At 42.3% G+C, this 14,534-nt stretch overlaps 1 protein-coding gene across 1 annotated transcript; it reads right to left on the reverse strand.

The window, feature by feature from the left end:
* On the reverse strand, nt 1-13,328 carry LOC124149207 (fibrinogen-like protein 1). Its single transcript, XM_046520641.2, has 3 exons — nt 12,925-13,328; nt 1,531-1,633; nt 1-1,141 (listed from the first exon to the last, which is right to left on the reverse strand). Exons 1-3 carry the CDS (start codon nt 13,213-13,215, stop codon nt 468-470), a joined length of 1,068 nt encoding a protein of 355 aa, XP_046376597.2. The 5' UTR covers nt 13,216-13,328; the 3' UTR covers nt 1-467.
* Nucleotides 13,329-14,534: the final 1,206 nt, after the last annotated feature.

The raw sequence follows: 14,534 nt of genomic DNA on the forward strand, positions 1-14,534 counted from the left end.
GACAACAAAAAAAGAGGAATTATAAATATCACTTTTTAGCAAAGCCTTTAAGGCACAACACAAACACTAAAGAAACTTTCAATGTAGAAATGAGCTTAGAGTATATGAGACCATTTCGAAAATGCACGTACCTTAATGCCTTTGTCTAAAGAAGCACTATATATGTTGGATATTCATTCTATTTGTCTTTCGTATGCAGAGCATAACGGCAAAAGAGGGTCACCACAGGAACCTATCGATAGCAGAGCAGGTGGGAATAGACTAGGGGGAGAAGTTCTTTTTCTGTCTTTTGTTTTGCGGGCATAAGGTATGAATGATCACTCCGACGCTGAAAGCTGTGAGTAACACCTAAAATGTTAAAAGTCATCTGTTCCGTTTTTAATATATTTAATGTATTTCTTCATCCATTGCTGCCTTGGTCTCTTTCAATCATCCTTGGCTGCCTGACCAGGGCCAAGCTGACTGTCTTATCCCCACGTGTCTGGGTTGTTGTAGACCAGGTACAAGAGCATCATCCTCGGGGACCGGGTTGCCAATCCCTGCCCAGGAGTCCAGTGTAGGTCACTGTCAGCGCCGCCAGCCTGTCCACTGACTGGGGATGCCTCATACACGCCCGTGGGATTGCAAGTGGAGCAGTCCTTGAACCACCAGCCTGACTGAAAGTCCTGAGCACAGTTCCGAGCACTGTTGTCATTGTCCTGGTCCGGGGTGCTGAATGATGAACCGTACAACGGTCCAAGGCAGTCTTCGAGGGATTCATGAAACTTGTCACTGGTGAAATGATGGCCAAACGTCAGGTTATACTTACTTGCTTCATCATTTACTCCAAAGTCCTGCATGTAATACTGGTGATAGCTGCTACCCGTTTCAACCTGTACCAAGAGCGAGTGTTTTCTGCTGTAGCTGATATAGTGGATGTAGTCATTGCCCAGCCAATGGTCTCCTGAAATGTTTCCAAATCCATTCTTGTAGTCATCCCACGGTCTGTTGAAGTTTTCATTTCCAGTGCTCTGTTTCAAAATGGTGGTTCGTCCACCTAAGGCCATGTCACAGTAGACAATAAATGGGCGGGGGGACAGATGAGGTTGGATAATATATTCGCCATTCTGTCCGTTGTAATGAGCCACACCATCGGAACAGTCTGCAACGTACGTCAATTGCATAGTTATAAATGTGTATGTAAGTATATGTGCGTGCGTGCGTGCGTGCGTGCGTGCGTGTGTGCGTATCCGTAACGAAATCACACATCCCAAATGACATGAGACACTTTTACAGTGCTGATATTAGCAATATGATAAACTGAGTCTCGTCAAATTGGATGGCACATCATTGTTCCAATAAAAATCATTTTGCATACCCTATCACCGACACTGCATGATTATATTTGTCCATATATTTACAATGGTGATGTGAATCGTGAATACATGACTTGAACTAATATCAAAAGTATTAAATTCGTAGCGACGCTTGAATTATATAAATTACAGCCCATAATGCATAAAGTCATAATTTGCTAAGTGTCAGACCTACCTGTAATCACATCTTCACACACATCTCCTTTGTAGCCATTGAAACACCGACAGATGTTTGTGTCAGGGTTGTGGTCTCCGCCATGAAGACAGGGGTTGTAAAGCTGAAACCAAAATATTATCTGTTGACAGTTCAATAGAAATCTGGGTTTTTTAAAATACTCAAAGTGAAACACATGAAACCCTCATTTCTGTTACCGTTACTTGTGAAATTGATGATGTATAAGTATACACTGATTAATTTAAACAGCGGTAGAAACTAACATTTTAGTCCCCTGGTCCTTATAATGATAACAAATGGGAAAACCAGTGCGTATTCTTTTGGTGTTGATTGAACGAAACAAGAAAGTCAGGGTATTGACAAATTCACACGAAGAATCATGTCAGACAATAGATCCCGCCACACTCGTTCTCCCCTTAATCGTTTACATTCACCAATTATTATGGGAGGGCGTGCTTTGATTAAAAGTGGGAGCTGTTCATGATATAATTGTATTGTGTACACATTTATTTGTCTGATGATCCTCTTGTGAAGCACGGCATGACTCATGATGAAGACAATTCATACTACAGTTTTCTTTAACGTGCGAAGGATGTGGGACATAATCTCAGAGTCAGTGTTGATTTTGTTGGTTGTTCTGTACTGCTGGACGGTACAGAAATCAGTATCAACCAAGCGAAAAGCCACATCAAATCAGCCCGGATTCATGGAGAAGAGTGTTTTGCATCAAAATGTAAATATGAAATGCAGCTTATGCAATGAATTTGATGAGACTTTCCGATATAGTGTATCAGCGATATGATGGCGCCATGCTTGTCGTTTTGACAAAGAGGTCCACCACACTAATGTGATTGACAAGATTCAGGAAAAGCATGGCAAATATGCGGACCTCGCTTTCGAAATGTCACGCTTGCATCCCAACTACAAATTTGTCCAACAACCCATTGTTCTTCGTGCCTTAGGTTTGGTACCTTCCAATCTGTTGACTGACATTGGGTACCCGGATTTGTTGCCAGGAATACAATCGTTCAGAAAATCTGGGTAATGCAGTAAGCTTCACTGTTGGGGAGTCTGCAGATTCTCCGAAAAGCTCTTGATGGTTTCGACTAGTCAGCGCTTCCCGGGAGAAGTCTCATTCGCTGTCTGGACTGCGTGTAGAGAGGGCAAAGATCACCCAAACCCTCATTGCTGCATTTTTAAAATTTCTTTTGTATATAGTATAATAGTATGTCTCCCAACAGTTCACTTGTCTAAGGAGATAGCACATATTTAAAAACCTGTGTCAGTACGGGGCAAGGACGAAGCCCTGGAAAGTCGATCCGGAGTAACACTTGATCTCCGCTACCAGCCTTAACCTGTCACCACTCACACAAAACACTGTAAATTTACAATAAAGCCAAACGGGTTCGCGAAACAGATAAACATGTACTATCCTTCTAGGAACAGCTGCCGTTAGGAAGGCTCAAAGGTCACAGCTGGCAGTAGAAAACATTCTACATTCGTTGCTTGAATGGGAACATTGGACACAACGCTCTATACAGTTTGCATTTTGGGAGTAATTCCATCATAGTCATAGTTTGTAGTTTGAACAACGAATCAATTTTAGAAAATGTGTACACATGTCACATGGTTTGAGGAGCTTGTCATACACCTGTCGGAGGAAATGTTTTGTTGCTTTAATTTGTTCTAGAAGTGTTTTTACATTTGAGCTAAAGTTTCAAGTTCAATAACAGATTATCATTAATTTTCCAAGGCAATCTATACGTACAGTTCACTTAATACAACCACGTGTTGCATGTGGCATTTGACACAACACGCGCATAAAGATGTACAGTATCATGATGTAATCTTAATTGACTACTCGTACAACCAACATATACCTATTGAAGCAAAACAGGAAGGCTTTTTACATCAGTATTTATATGACAAACACCGATATGTGCCTGAATATGAGATTTACATGCACATTTGTCATTTCTTACACAGGCTTAGAATTCAACTCACAAAATGACATAATTGCTTAAAAAAATGTTCTGTGCCTAAACAACGAACCCGTTTATATCATTTCACGTACATGGAGACTTAAGTACGCCTGCACAACGAGCTATTCCTTCCGGAAGATAAAAGCAACCGTACAGCCTTGCCCACCTCACCAGCCGTCCATCTACTACTTAACATATGTACAAATCACCAAGGATATTGAACGCTTTCCCTATGTGGACACATTGTAGTAACTACCATCAAATACTACCATCCAGTCCAACACTTACAAAACTTTATCATATGACATCCTTTTATATAAATCTTATGTGTGAGAAGTAAATAGTTTCCTCGGTGTTTTAAGTAAAAGGAACCATCAAAGCCACACCTTCACTTTCATGTTCTGTTGTTCGTTGTTTAAGACTGGTTTACGTTGGTCGATTTATCATTCAATATAACACGTCACTTATTTGTGTAAACAGCATTAATGTTGTAAAGAGGTTTGAGAAAGCATGTTGTTGGGAGGAGTAAGTATGCAGATGGTTTTGAGTAGGTACTTATGTTGAAGTGTAATGGTCGAGTACTACAGTTATTGATTCAGGTTCTCGAGGATCTGACGATTGGAGATTTGAAAAAACCCTGGTCCATTTTAGACCTGGTGCAGTGGATAAGACGCGTCGGATTCATGTTCGAGTTTTTGTTTTGAGCAGATCATTTTTTATCTGCGACATAAGTGGTGTCAATATGTCTCCTCTTATTTGTGCATTGATAATCGCAGCTGTTTCCTATTCGGTAATTACACCCGTGAACATCCTGGTTGGAATTTGTGCATTGATAATCGTAGCTGTTTCCTATTCGGTAATTACACCCGTGAACATCCTGGTTGGAATTTGTGCATTGATAATCGTAGCTGTTTCCTATTCGCAAATTACACCCATGAACATCCTGGTTGGAATTTGTGCATTGATAATCGTAGCTGTTTCCTATTCGGTAATTACACCCGTGAACATCCTGGTTGGAATTTGTGCATTGATAATCGTAGCTGTATCCTATTCGGTAATTACACCCGTGAACATCCTGGTTGGAATTTGTGCATTGATAATCGTAGCTGTTTCCTATTCGCAAATTACACCCATGAACATCCTGGTTGGAATTTGTGCATTGATAATCGTAGCTGTTTCCTATTCGGTAATTACACCCGTGAACATCCTGGTTGGAATTTGTGCATTGATAATCGTAGCTGTATCCTATTCGGTAATTACACCCGTGAACATCCTGGTTGGAATTTGTGCATTGATAATCGTAGCTGTTTCCTATTCGCAAATTACACCCATGAACATCCTGGTTGGAATTTGTGCATTGATAATCGTAGCTGTATCCTATTCGGTAATTACACCCGTGAACATCCTGGTTGGAATTTGTGCAATGATAATCGTAGCTGTTTCCTATTCGCAAATTACACCCATGAACATCCTGGTTGGAATTTGTGCATTGATAATCGTAGCTGTTTCCTATTCGCAAATTACACACGTGAACATCCTGGTTGGAACTGGTCTTCAGCAACCCACGTTTGTCGTAAGAGGCGACTAACAGGATCGGGTAGTCAGGCTCGCTGACTTGGTTGATGCATGTCTTCGTAATCAAATAGCCTAGATAGATGCTCATGATATCAATCACTGGATTGTCTGGTCCAGACGCGATTATTTATAGACCGCCGTCATATAGCTGGAATATGGCTGAGTGTGGCTATTAACAACAAACAAACAAACAAACAAACATGATCGGTAGACGTGTAAGCTACCAAATGCCACCCGCTACGTTATCCAAACTCAAATTGTCACTGGGAGATTGATTCGGATTATGCCAAGCCGCATAAACGAATGTTTGACCAATCGTGGCTTTATTTTTGATCTAGTTATATCAAAAGTTCATTTTTGTCCAGTTTTCCATGCTGAACAGCATGTTCCAAGCGCATTATTACCCCAGTCAATGGATCAGTGATGCACTGGGATTTCATTCTCAGCTCCCTGGGAAATGTACAACCCAAGCTGCCTGTGAGGCGCTGGAAGGTTAATAGCCTCACTGCCATCTCATCCTAACGGGTACCCATTCACTGCTGCTGAACAGAGGTATATTTTGAACAAAGTCACTTGCCCCACGAGACACCCCGTGTGTTATATGTACTTCAGTAAGGGGCAAGTCCGAAGCCCTAGAAACTGTCAGAAGCAATGCTGCCGAACACGGTCATCCGTCCAAGGACTCGGTTTAACACCGTTTTGAAAATTATTTCAGTTATGTCACAGCGACACGAAAACGACACCGACAATAACGGTATGTGAAAGAATTTGTAAAGCAACGATTACAGATTTCTTTTAATTTTGAGAAAAGCAACACACATGGCCATACATACTATGGCTTGTAGAGTAGAACCATTTATGCGCATGCGTAGATTAATTCACGTACTACACATGCGCACCATTAATAGAAAAGGGCAACAATACCACATTATCAACAACTCGACAATGTCCCTTCTACGATTGCACAAAGAAGAGCTAAAAAGCCGCTTTTTCCAACTTCAAGAGAAAATATTAAAAGTATACAAAACATGTATGGGATAAGTTGTTTTGACGTGAAACTAGAGGAGAATACACTAATGTCTGGCAATGAAAGTGATGTATGTAGCAGGAATATTTCCGAATAAATCAAACTCCCAAACGCACCATTAATAGATTAAGGGCAACAATACCACATTATCAACAACGCGACAATGTCCCTTCTACGATTGCACAAAGAAGAGCTAAAAAGCCGCTTTTTCCAACTTCAAGAGAAAATATTAAAAGTATACAAAACATGTATGGGATAAGTTGTTTTGACGTGAAACTAGAGGAGAATACACTAATGTCTGGCAATGAAAGTGATGTATGTAGCAGGAATATTTCCGAATAAATCAAACTCCCAAACGCACCATTAATAGAAAAGGGCAACAATACCACATTATCAACAACGCGACAATGTCCCTTCTACGATTGCACAAAGAAGAGCTAAAAGCCGCTTTTTCCAACTTCAAGAGAAAATATAAAAATTATATAAAACATGTATGGGATAAGTTGTTTTGAGGTGAAACTAAAGGAGAATACACTAATGTCTGGCAATGAAAGTGATTTATGTAGCAGGAATATTTCCGAATAAATCAAACTCCCAAACGCAATGTTGTGACAGTCATGGACAGCACGTGCAAGTGGGGGTATGCCAGATTTACCATTGCCACTCAGACTCGGTTGTGATCAGACGCATGTTGTTTTCTCCTCAAGGCAAACGCTCAAAGACACATCAAATCGTTGACGAAGCAACATCATTGTTCATGCGACGTTTGCAACATGCTGAACGTTTACATGTCCAAACGCTGCATGTTTCTAAATCTGTCATCAGCCGATTGTTAGCCCTACACCAACAAACACATACCGTCGATGATCGACGCCGCTCTGGACGCCCAAGGGGAACAACTCCAGCCAAGGACAGATTAGTCATTTGGTGTGCACGGCGTCCACGGCGTCCACGTGTCACCCAACAACGTACGGCATGTCATTTCAATCAGAGGCGTTCGTGGTGTATACTTTGAGACCGTGAGCACTGGGATAATCGACGTTGGGCTGACGAAACGAGGTTCACTCTCGACTTCCATGACCGAAGTAATCGAGTAAGGAGACGTCCTATATGGGCGTTTTATGGACGTTTACGTCGCACGGCATGATTTGGGGGCGGTTCCTTAATTGTATGGGGTGGTATCACAAATATATACAAAATCTCGCCAATGTCTCTTTTTCAAGTATATTAGGAAGCCTGGTGAATGTTTAAGAACGCTTCGTTAGTGTTTTAGTCCACAGACCTTGGAACAAATGACAATACGGTATGAAAACGCGTACACGCCTTGGAATTATCGAACTGTGTCGATTTATCTCGGTTCGAGATAACCTCATTGACGACATTAGATGAGAATGCTAATAAGGATTTTACCGGAACAATACACTCCGAATTAACAGAGTTTTACTGTAGATACGTTAAGTGTGCCAAACACGTACATATCATACTCAAACAGTTACAGACAAGGCATAATAGACTGCTATTCAACCACCCAACGCCAATACATTGTCATCCGATCATACAAATATAGTTGATCCAATGTTTAAAATTAGACTATCAAATTCAAACGTTCAAGTTGTTCAAGTAGTTGTCCGGAGCATATATTCTGAACCGCAAAAGAAACGTCACTCCAAGTAACATTGCATGAAAAGTTGTCATTTAAATATCTTGGTAATTTTTGTCAAAGTCTCTAAAATTTAACATCAGCTTGTCCAGAAAAATGAAATTTGATGATAAAAAAACAAAGCAGATGACAATAAAACCGATCGCCCAAACGCATCACGGCAATGGCCATGGTAGCCCGATGCACGCGAGTTCCGTGCAAATTGAAATGCACATGCGTTCCCCCGTTTCTTGCCCTATAAAAATCTACCCAGATCGGATAACATTCATTCGTTATTGAATTGCTACCACATGCCAAGACTGATAAGAAGTCAGCAACACCAAGCCCTTGGACGATTGCAAGCTGGACAAACCACCCGGCAAGTAGCCAATACATTTCAAGTCCACGTGAGGACCATTATCACGGTGACCAAAATCGCCTCACTAGTCTGCCATGGGGATCGACTTAGACCCGCATGTCAGGCAGTGAATAGCAATGGTCAGGATAGAAAAAAATAATACAAACAAGTGGCGTGTAATCTAAAACTCACAGTTTATTTATTTAGGCAATCAAACTCAAGTAGGGGTTACAACAACAGGAATGTAGGACCTGATAGATAAACACCTGAGTATGGAGCTAATTGACAAACTCACAACTAAATAGGCTGTGCTAATCAATCTCACCGGACGCTAGACAAGACAATGGATATGCTAACGTCTACGTCAGTCAGGAATTCACACCTTGAGACAATGAGCTGTGACCAATTAACATACGCTCTTAATTGGACCAATTTGCGGGGACTCAAAAACGGGACAATTACCTCTAAGGGATAATAGGTGGATTTAACAGAACTACAACGCTTAAAGCGTAAATAAGGATTTTACCCAAAATATCTTCCCAAAGTACTGTAAGATACAAATAGCTAGTTCTATGAACTTACAAGTACAAATAACCCTATAATAAAATGTAAGAGCAAGCAGAATAGTCTACGAACTTACAAAAAGGGTATAATAAGGGGTAAGATAAGCAAATGTGGGTATGACAAAGTTATCCAAACATTTACAGTTCAGAGAAAGTTCAAGATCTCACCAAATCCAGTCAAAGAGTCCTAGGTCGGTCCAGCAGTAAGACAGCAGCCAGCAGCGTGACCTGAGTCCGCCGAGACGTTACTGATTTACTTAACTTACTTTGGAGATTTAACGTGCGCTTTCCGACTGATGCGTATTTCGCACACGATATTTACTTAAGATTTGAGTCGGCCTTTAAAAGAAAGAGCCCCTAATTGACCATCACTAATTGGCCACTTAATTAATCAGTTAACCAATGGGAGATAAGCCTATTTACGTTGGCTAAGGCTAAACAACCCTGTCTTGTTAATGAGAGTGTGTTTTCTATAACACGGTTTTTGTAATATAACTAAAATTATATTGTGGGTATATACACATATGAACTATGAGCGTATAGGTCATAAAAAGTTCTATACACTGATATAAAATATACGACAATAAATATTCAAATGAAATTGGTAGGGACAATAAACAACGAATACACATGGGCAAAATATGTGTTCATTGACACAAAATCATGAATTACATAAAAAGTTGAAAAGTGACAATAAAAGCAAATACATATGAAGGTAGAGAATACAATTCTCTTTAAAACTGTACAAATACATATAATATTGAGTGAGAAAATTAGAAGAGAAATGACGCTAATTAGCACCGCGTCACACCATATACAGGCTCCAGCAACGGTACCAGACCACCAACACTATAGATGACTGACCACGTAGTGGAAGACCAAGGGTCACCATCCGAATTCAGGATCGTCAGATTGTGCGACAGCATTTTCAAGATCGCTTTGTTCCTGCTGCGGAAACTGCTCGACAGACCATGAGAACACACCAGCGACACATAAGTGCGGACACCGTGCGTCGACGATTGACGAGCAGACACCTCCACTGTCACAGGCCACACCGAGGACCCATTCTGACACCACGTCATCGCCGGGACCGTCTTCAGTGGGCAACACCGCACCGGCATTGGCACCACCAGCAGTGGAGAAGAGTTCTCTTCTCAGACGAGAGCCGTTACTGTATCTAAACAGCAGATGGCAGAAAGGGAGTCTGGCGACGCCGTGGGAAACGTTATTCGGATGTTTGTGTTGTTGAGAGAGACTCGTGGGGTGGTCCGAGCATCATGGTGTGGGGTGGAATTGGTCTTGCACAGAGGGACGGCCCTGTGGTCTTCCAGAACATCAGTCCAGGGAGAGGCAATGGTGTCACAGCAGCTAGGTACATTGATCAAGTCTTGAGACCACACGCCATACCTCATTTGGCACGTCGCCGCAACCACGAGTTTCATCATGATTACGCCCGTGCCCACACTGCGAGAGCAACAAGAAATTTCCTCCAGCAGAACGGCATGAGAACCATGCAGTGGCCCGCCCTCAGTCTCGATTTAAATCACATTGAGCACCTGTGGGACGAGATTCAAAGACGGCTGAATGACGTCCGACCAAGGCCGACAACTGTAGCTCAACTGCGTCAGGCGTTCCTCAGAGTGTGGGCTCAAGTGCCTATGGCCTTCTTCAACCGCCTCAACCATGTATCGACGTTGCACGGCAGTCATCAATGCACATGGCGGACACACGAGATACTGACTTGTGATGCCATTTTCTCAGAGACAAGTGTTGTGTTTCACTTTATGAACATTTAAGAACAAAGTATGTTTACAGTGTTTGGGCAAATAAGGTTTCTCATATATCTATCCATGTTGACGTTTCTTTTGCGGTTCAGTATATATTTGTACGTTTACTCTGACAGCTCGAGACGGTCATGACGTCATGATACGACGGATGTTGTTAAATCAATCCACGGCAAACCGCCTGGTTAAAATCAACAAAGTTCTTCTGATAAATATACTCTTCAAAAAAAGAAACTTGACACTGACTTTCAAAATGTAATATAATGCGATTGTTTTAAAATAGGACACAGAAACCATAATTGAAACACTGTTTGAAGATCAATGTACACAATGTTCAAAACATTAATCGTGTCACCTAGACAGACACACGTACACGATACAGTTAATGTCACAGGGGTACAGAAAATGTCAGTATCGGTTGTGCCCACCACGTGCATCAATCACCGCTTGACACCGACGACCCATAGATGCAATCAAGTTGTCAATAACACGCTGTTGGATGTGCTGCCATTCATGCTGAAGTGCATCAAGAAGCGCCGGAAGTGTTTGGGGCGGTGGATTCCTTCTGCGAACGCGTCGATCCAACTCGTCCCACAGCTGCTCAATCGGGGACAAATCTGGTGACCGGGCTGGCCAAGGTAATGTCTGGATGTTGTTGTGCTGTAAGATATTCTGACAAACACGTGCAATATGCGGTCGAGCCTTGTCCTGCTGGAACTGTCCGCCATGAACGTTGACGTGAGGAAGAACGTAAGGCTGAAGGATCAAGTCTCTGTAACGCACACCTGTCAATGCACCCGCCACATGCACGAGAGGCGTCCTACCACCGTGATGAATTCCGGCCCATACAATGACACTCCCGCCGCCATATGGGACAACCTGCTGCACACAGTTGGGGGCGTAACGTTCACCCAAACGTATGTAGACACGTGCGCGCCCATCAGCACGTGTGAGTAGGAAACGGGACTCGTCAGTAAACAGCACATTTCTCCACCTTGCACGTGCCCATCTAACCCTCTGTTGGCACCAAAGCAGACGGTCCGCCAGATGACATGGGGTCAATACATGACGTCGAACAGGTCTTCGTGCAAAAAGTCCAGCCTCCCTCAGTCTGTTGCGTACCGTCTGATCTGATATTCTGCGTACCCCAGGGATCTGTGTGGTTGTAGACGTGGCTGTGGTAGTGCGGTCTCGGAGGTGTCGCAGCCGGATGTATCGATCTTGTGCTTGGGTTGTCACCCTTGGTCTTCCTGACCTTGGTCTGTCGTCAACTCTGTGGGTGTTGTTGCATCGGGTCCTAAGTGCGGAGATTGTCTGTCTTGATACGCCAAAGTGCCTGGCCACTTCTTGCTGACTTGCTCCAGCTTGTAATCTCCCAATGGCGTTGTTCCGTTGAGCTGCATTCAGTCTTGGCATTCTGTCACCGCCTCTACTGCCGTTATAAGGACTGTATGAACAGCCGTTGATGTTGATTTTTATACCCATTCAGCAGGGGGGCCTGCATGCCTAAATGCAGGATCCTGGGCTGTACGTATTTAACAGGCGGTTGCGTTTGGATGAAGCTGTAAAATTGATCGCCAAACGCTACGTTGATGTGCTTAACATGTGTTTTCGCGAATTATAGACACATCATCTTTCTGTTTGACCTATTTGGTTCTCATTTAATGTAATCATTTTAGATATTTGGCAAACAGTGGTTTTACATCCATGTCAAGTTTCTTTTTTTGAAGAGTATAATAACGTTAATGTATAACGAATATGATATCCTTATTATAATTACTTGTTTCATTCCCATTCCTGTTTTGGGGGGCCAAAAAAGTAAATTATGCTTATGAAGAAGAGTCCAGAAGAGGTTTCGTGACAACGTCATCCAGCCAATGTGATACACATAGACATACGCTGTCCCATTCCTATTTATGATTTGGAAATAAATCAGATTAAAGACATCAAAACAAAATGCACATATATGGACATTGTATGCATTTTAACAAACTGCACTCATAAGAATGTCCTTGAAGGTCTGAATAAAATAACCATTACGGGTTTGCAATCGAAAGTGTCAATAATAATTCTAATTTAGCATATAGTATAATATGATTTTCAAATACACACTCTTCCAAATTCGCGGCACGGGGGTCCCAGTCCGCCAGGGTGCAGCAATTCGATATGCAGTGTTGCGTCTCTCAAGCTTGCTAGAAACCTTAGTTTGTGCGCGGCGAGATACACATACAAGCAGTTAAATACCGTTTCTGTTTGATCTATAATATGTTAACCTGGTGCCAGTTCATAACTCTAATTATTGCTGCAGACACATTTCCGACCATGCACGCCAAAATTTAAACAAGGATGGCGTGATCAATTCAACATATTGCATTAATCTATATTAAACTTTATTCATAATAACCCATTTCAAACTATTTAAATGAACAGGATATCAATTCAATGACATGTCCTGAAGGTACTCACGTCGTTGAAGTGGAGGTCGCCAAATTTGTCACAGGGCCACTCGGGAATGTAAGCACGATGGAGAAAACAGGTTGAAGAGGAGTTCCTGAACGTGAAGGAATGGCACAGTGTCTCCCCACTGCACAGGTTGGCACAGGATGTAGCGGTGTGACCGTAAACTGTCCTCAAGGGCCCACCATTGAAGCTATGGGGTTCCATACAAGACCCCACAACCTCAAAGCCCTTAAAGACCCCTGAAATGACATAGTCTGTGAACAATATTACCAGGACAATACTCGCAGCAAATCCCATCTTTAGTAACAGTTGCTTCAATTCTTCTTCCTTTGTTCTTCCGTTGCTTTTCAGAAGCAGTATGTCTGTCTGTGTCAGTAAAGCGAAAGTGTCTCAGCGGTTCTTTGCGTATATTCTGATTCAGAAGTGGTCGTCTTCTTACAGTGTCATCTCTTTATATGGGGACTTGTCACTGACTGTGCATACAGATCAATGCTCAATGAGTACATAAACAGTATATTGATTTATCAAACAGTTACACTCTTTGATACAACAACTGAAATAGGATTCGTCAATAATGATCGTATACATCCGTGTTTTATATTCAACGTTGGTTTACTTGCAGGTGTTCTCTGCAAAAGAAATTTACCTCGTGGATCCAAGTGAGTTTTATTACTTCCTTTGTGTTTGTCGTGGCTGTCCCTGGTGTGTAAACCTCGTTACTGTTCAATAAGACGAGCTTCATCAACGACTGCCTTAATAAGCTCTCATACGTTAATATAACATACGTCAGTCGCAGTGTTAAAATCGCTTTGTGAAACAGGGCCCCTCTCGAATAAACAGGAATTTCAGATGGGCTCCGATTGGTTTCTCATCAATTATCACACTCAAGTACTGTTCGACCATTGGTATGAGCGAATTAGAAAAACGTTATTTAACGCTGCATTCAACCACAGTCTAGCTATATCGCAATGACATGCACTAACCGAACGCTCTACTCCAACGTTAAGACATCACGTGTCAGCTCATATATTGCAAAAACCCGGTCCTCTTTTGTCGACCCTAACGTCAAACATGGGCTTCTGAAGATCTCTTCTGCCTACTCGGATTTTTTAAGGATGTATTTTTAACTCAATTACTGTACTGGACCACCAGGAATCAGGAACCATATTCAGTCCGAAACATAGTAGCACTTAGCTGAACATACAAAATTATTTTCACGCGTTTCACATTTGGAAGCGAAACCCGGTCTGCTGAAGCGGGACGAGCCTAATCTTTGAGCCATAAAGTCCGCCTTCGCTGAATATAGGTAAGATCGTTTTCCCGGTGAGTGGAAGCTCGGTAGTTCGATCCCCTGGCCGCGTCATAACCAAAGACGTCAAAAGATGGTACGTTGTTACCGTGCCGGGCTCTCGGCATTAAAGGGATAAAACAAGTTTGGGCAGGTCATTATGATGTGTCTGAGTGTGGTGTCCATGTTAGATAGCGGCACAGTCTCTTAATGCAGTTGGGTTAGCACTGCAAACGCACTGAGCAATGAGGCTGCCACTTGAGGCACAATGAGGCTGTTGAGTGTAAAGTATAGTATAGTAAAAAATTCAGGTGTCTTCCACAAGCCG

Source organism: Haliotis rufescens, unplaced genomic scaffold, assembly GCF_023055435.1.
Source record: "Haliotis rufescens isolate VD_foot unplaced genomic scaffold, xgHalRufe1.0.p SCAF_4, whole genome shotgun sequence".
Lineage (NCBI taxonomy): Eukaryota > Metazoa > Mollusca > Gastropoda > Lepetellida > Haliotidae > Haliotis > Haliotis rufescens.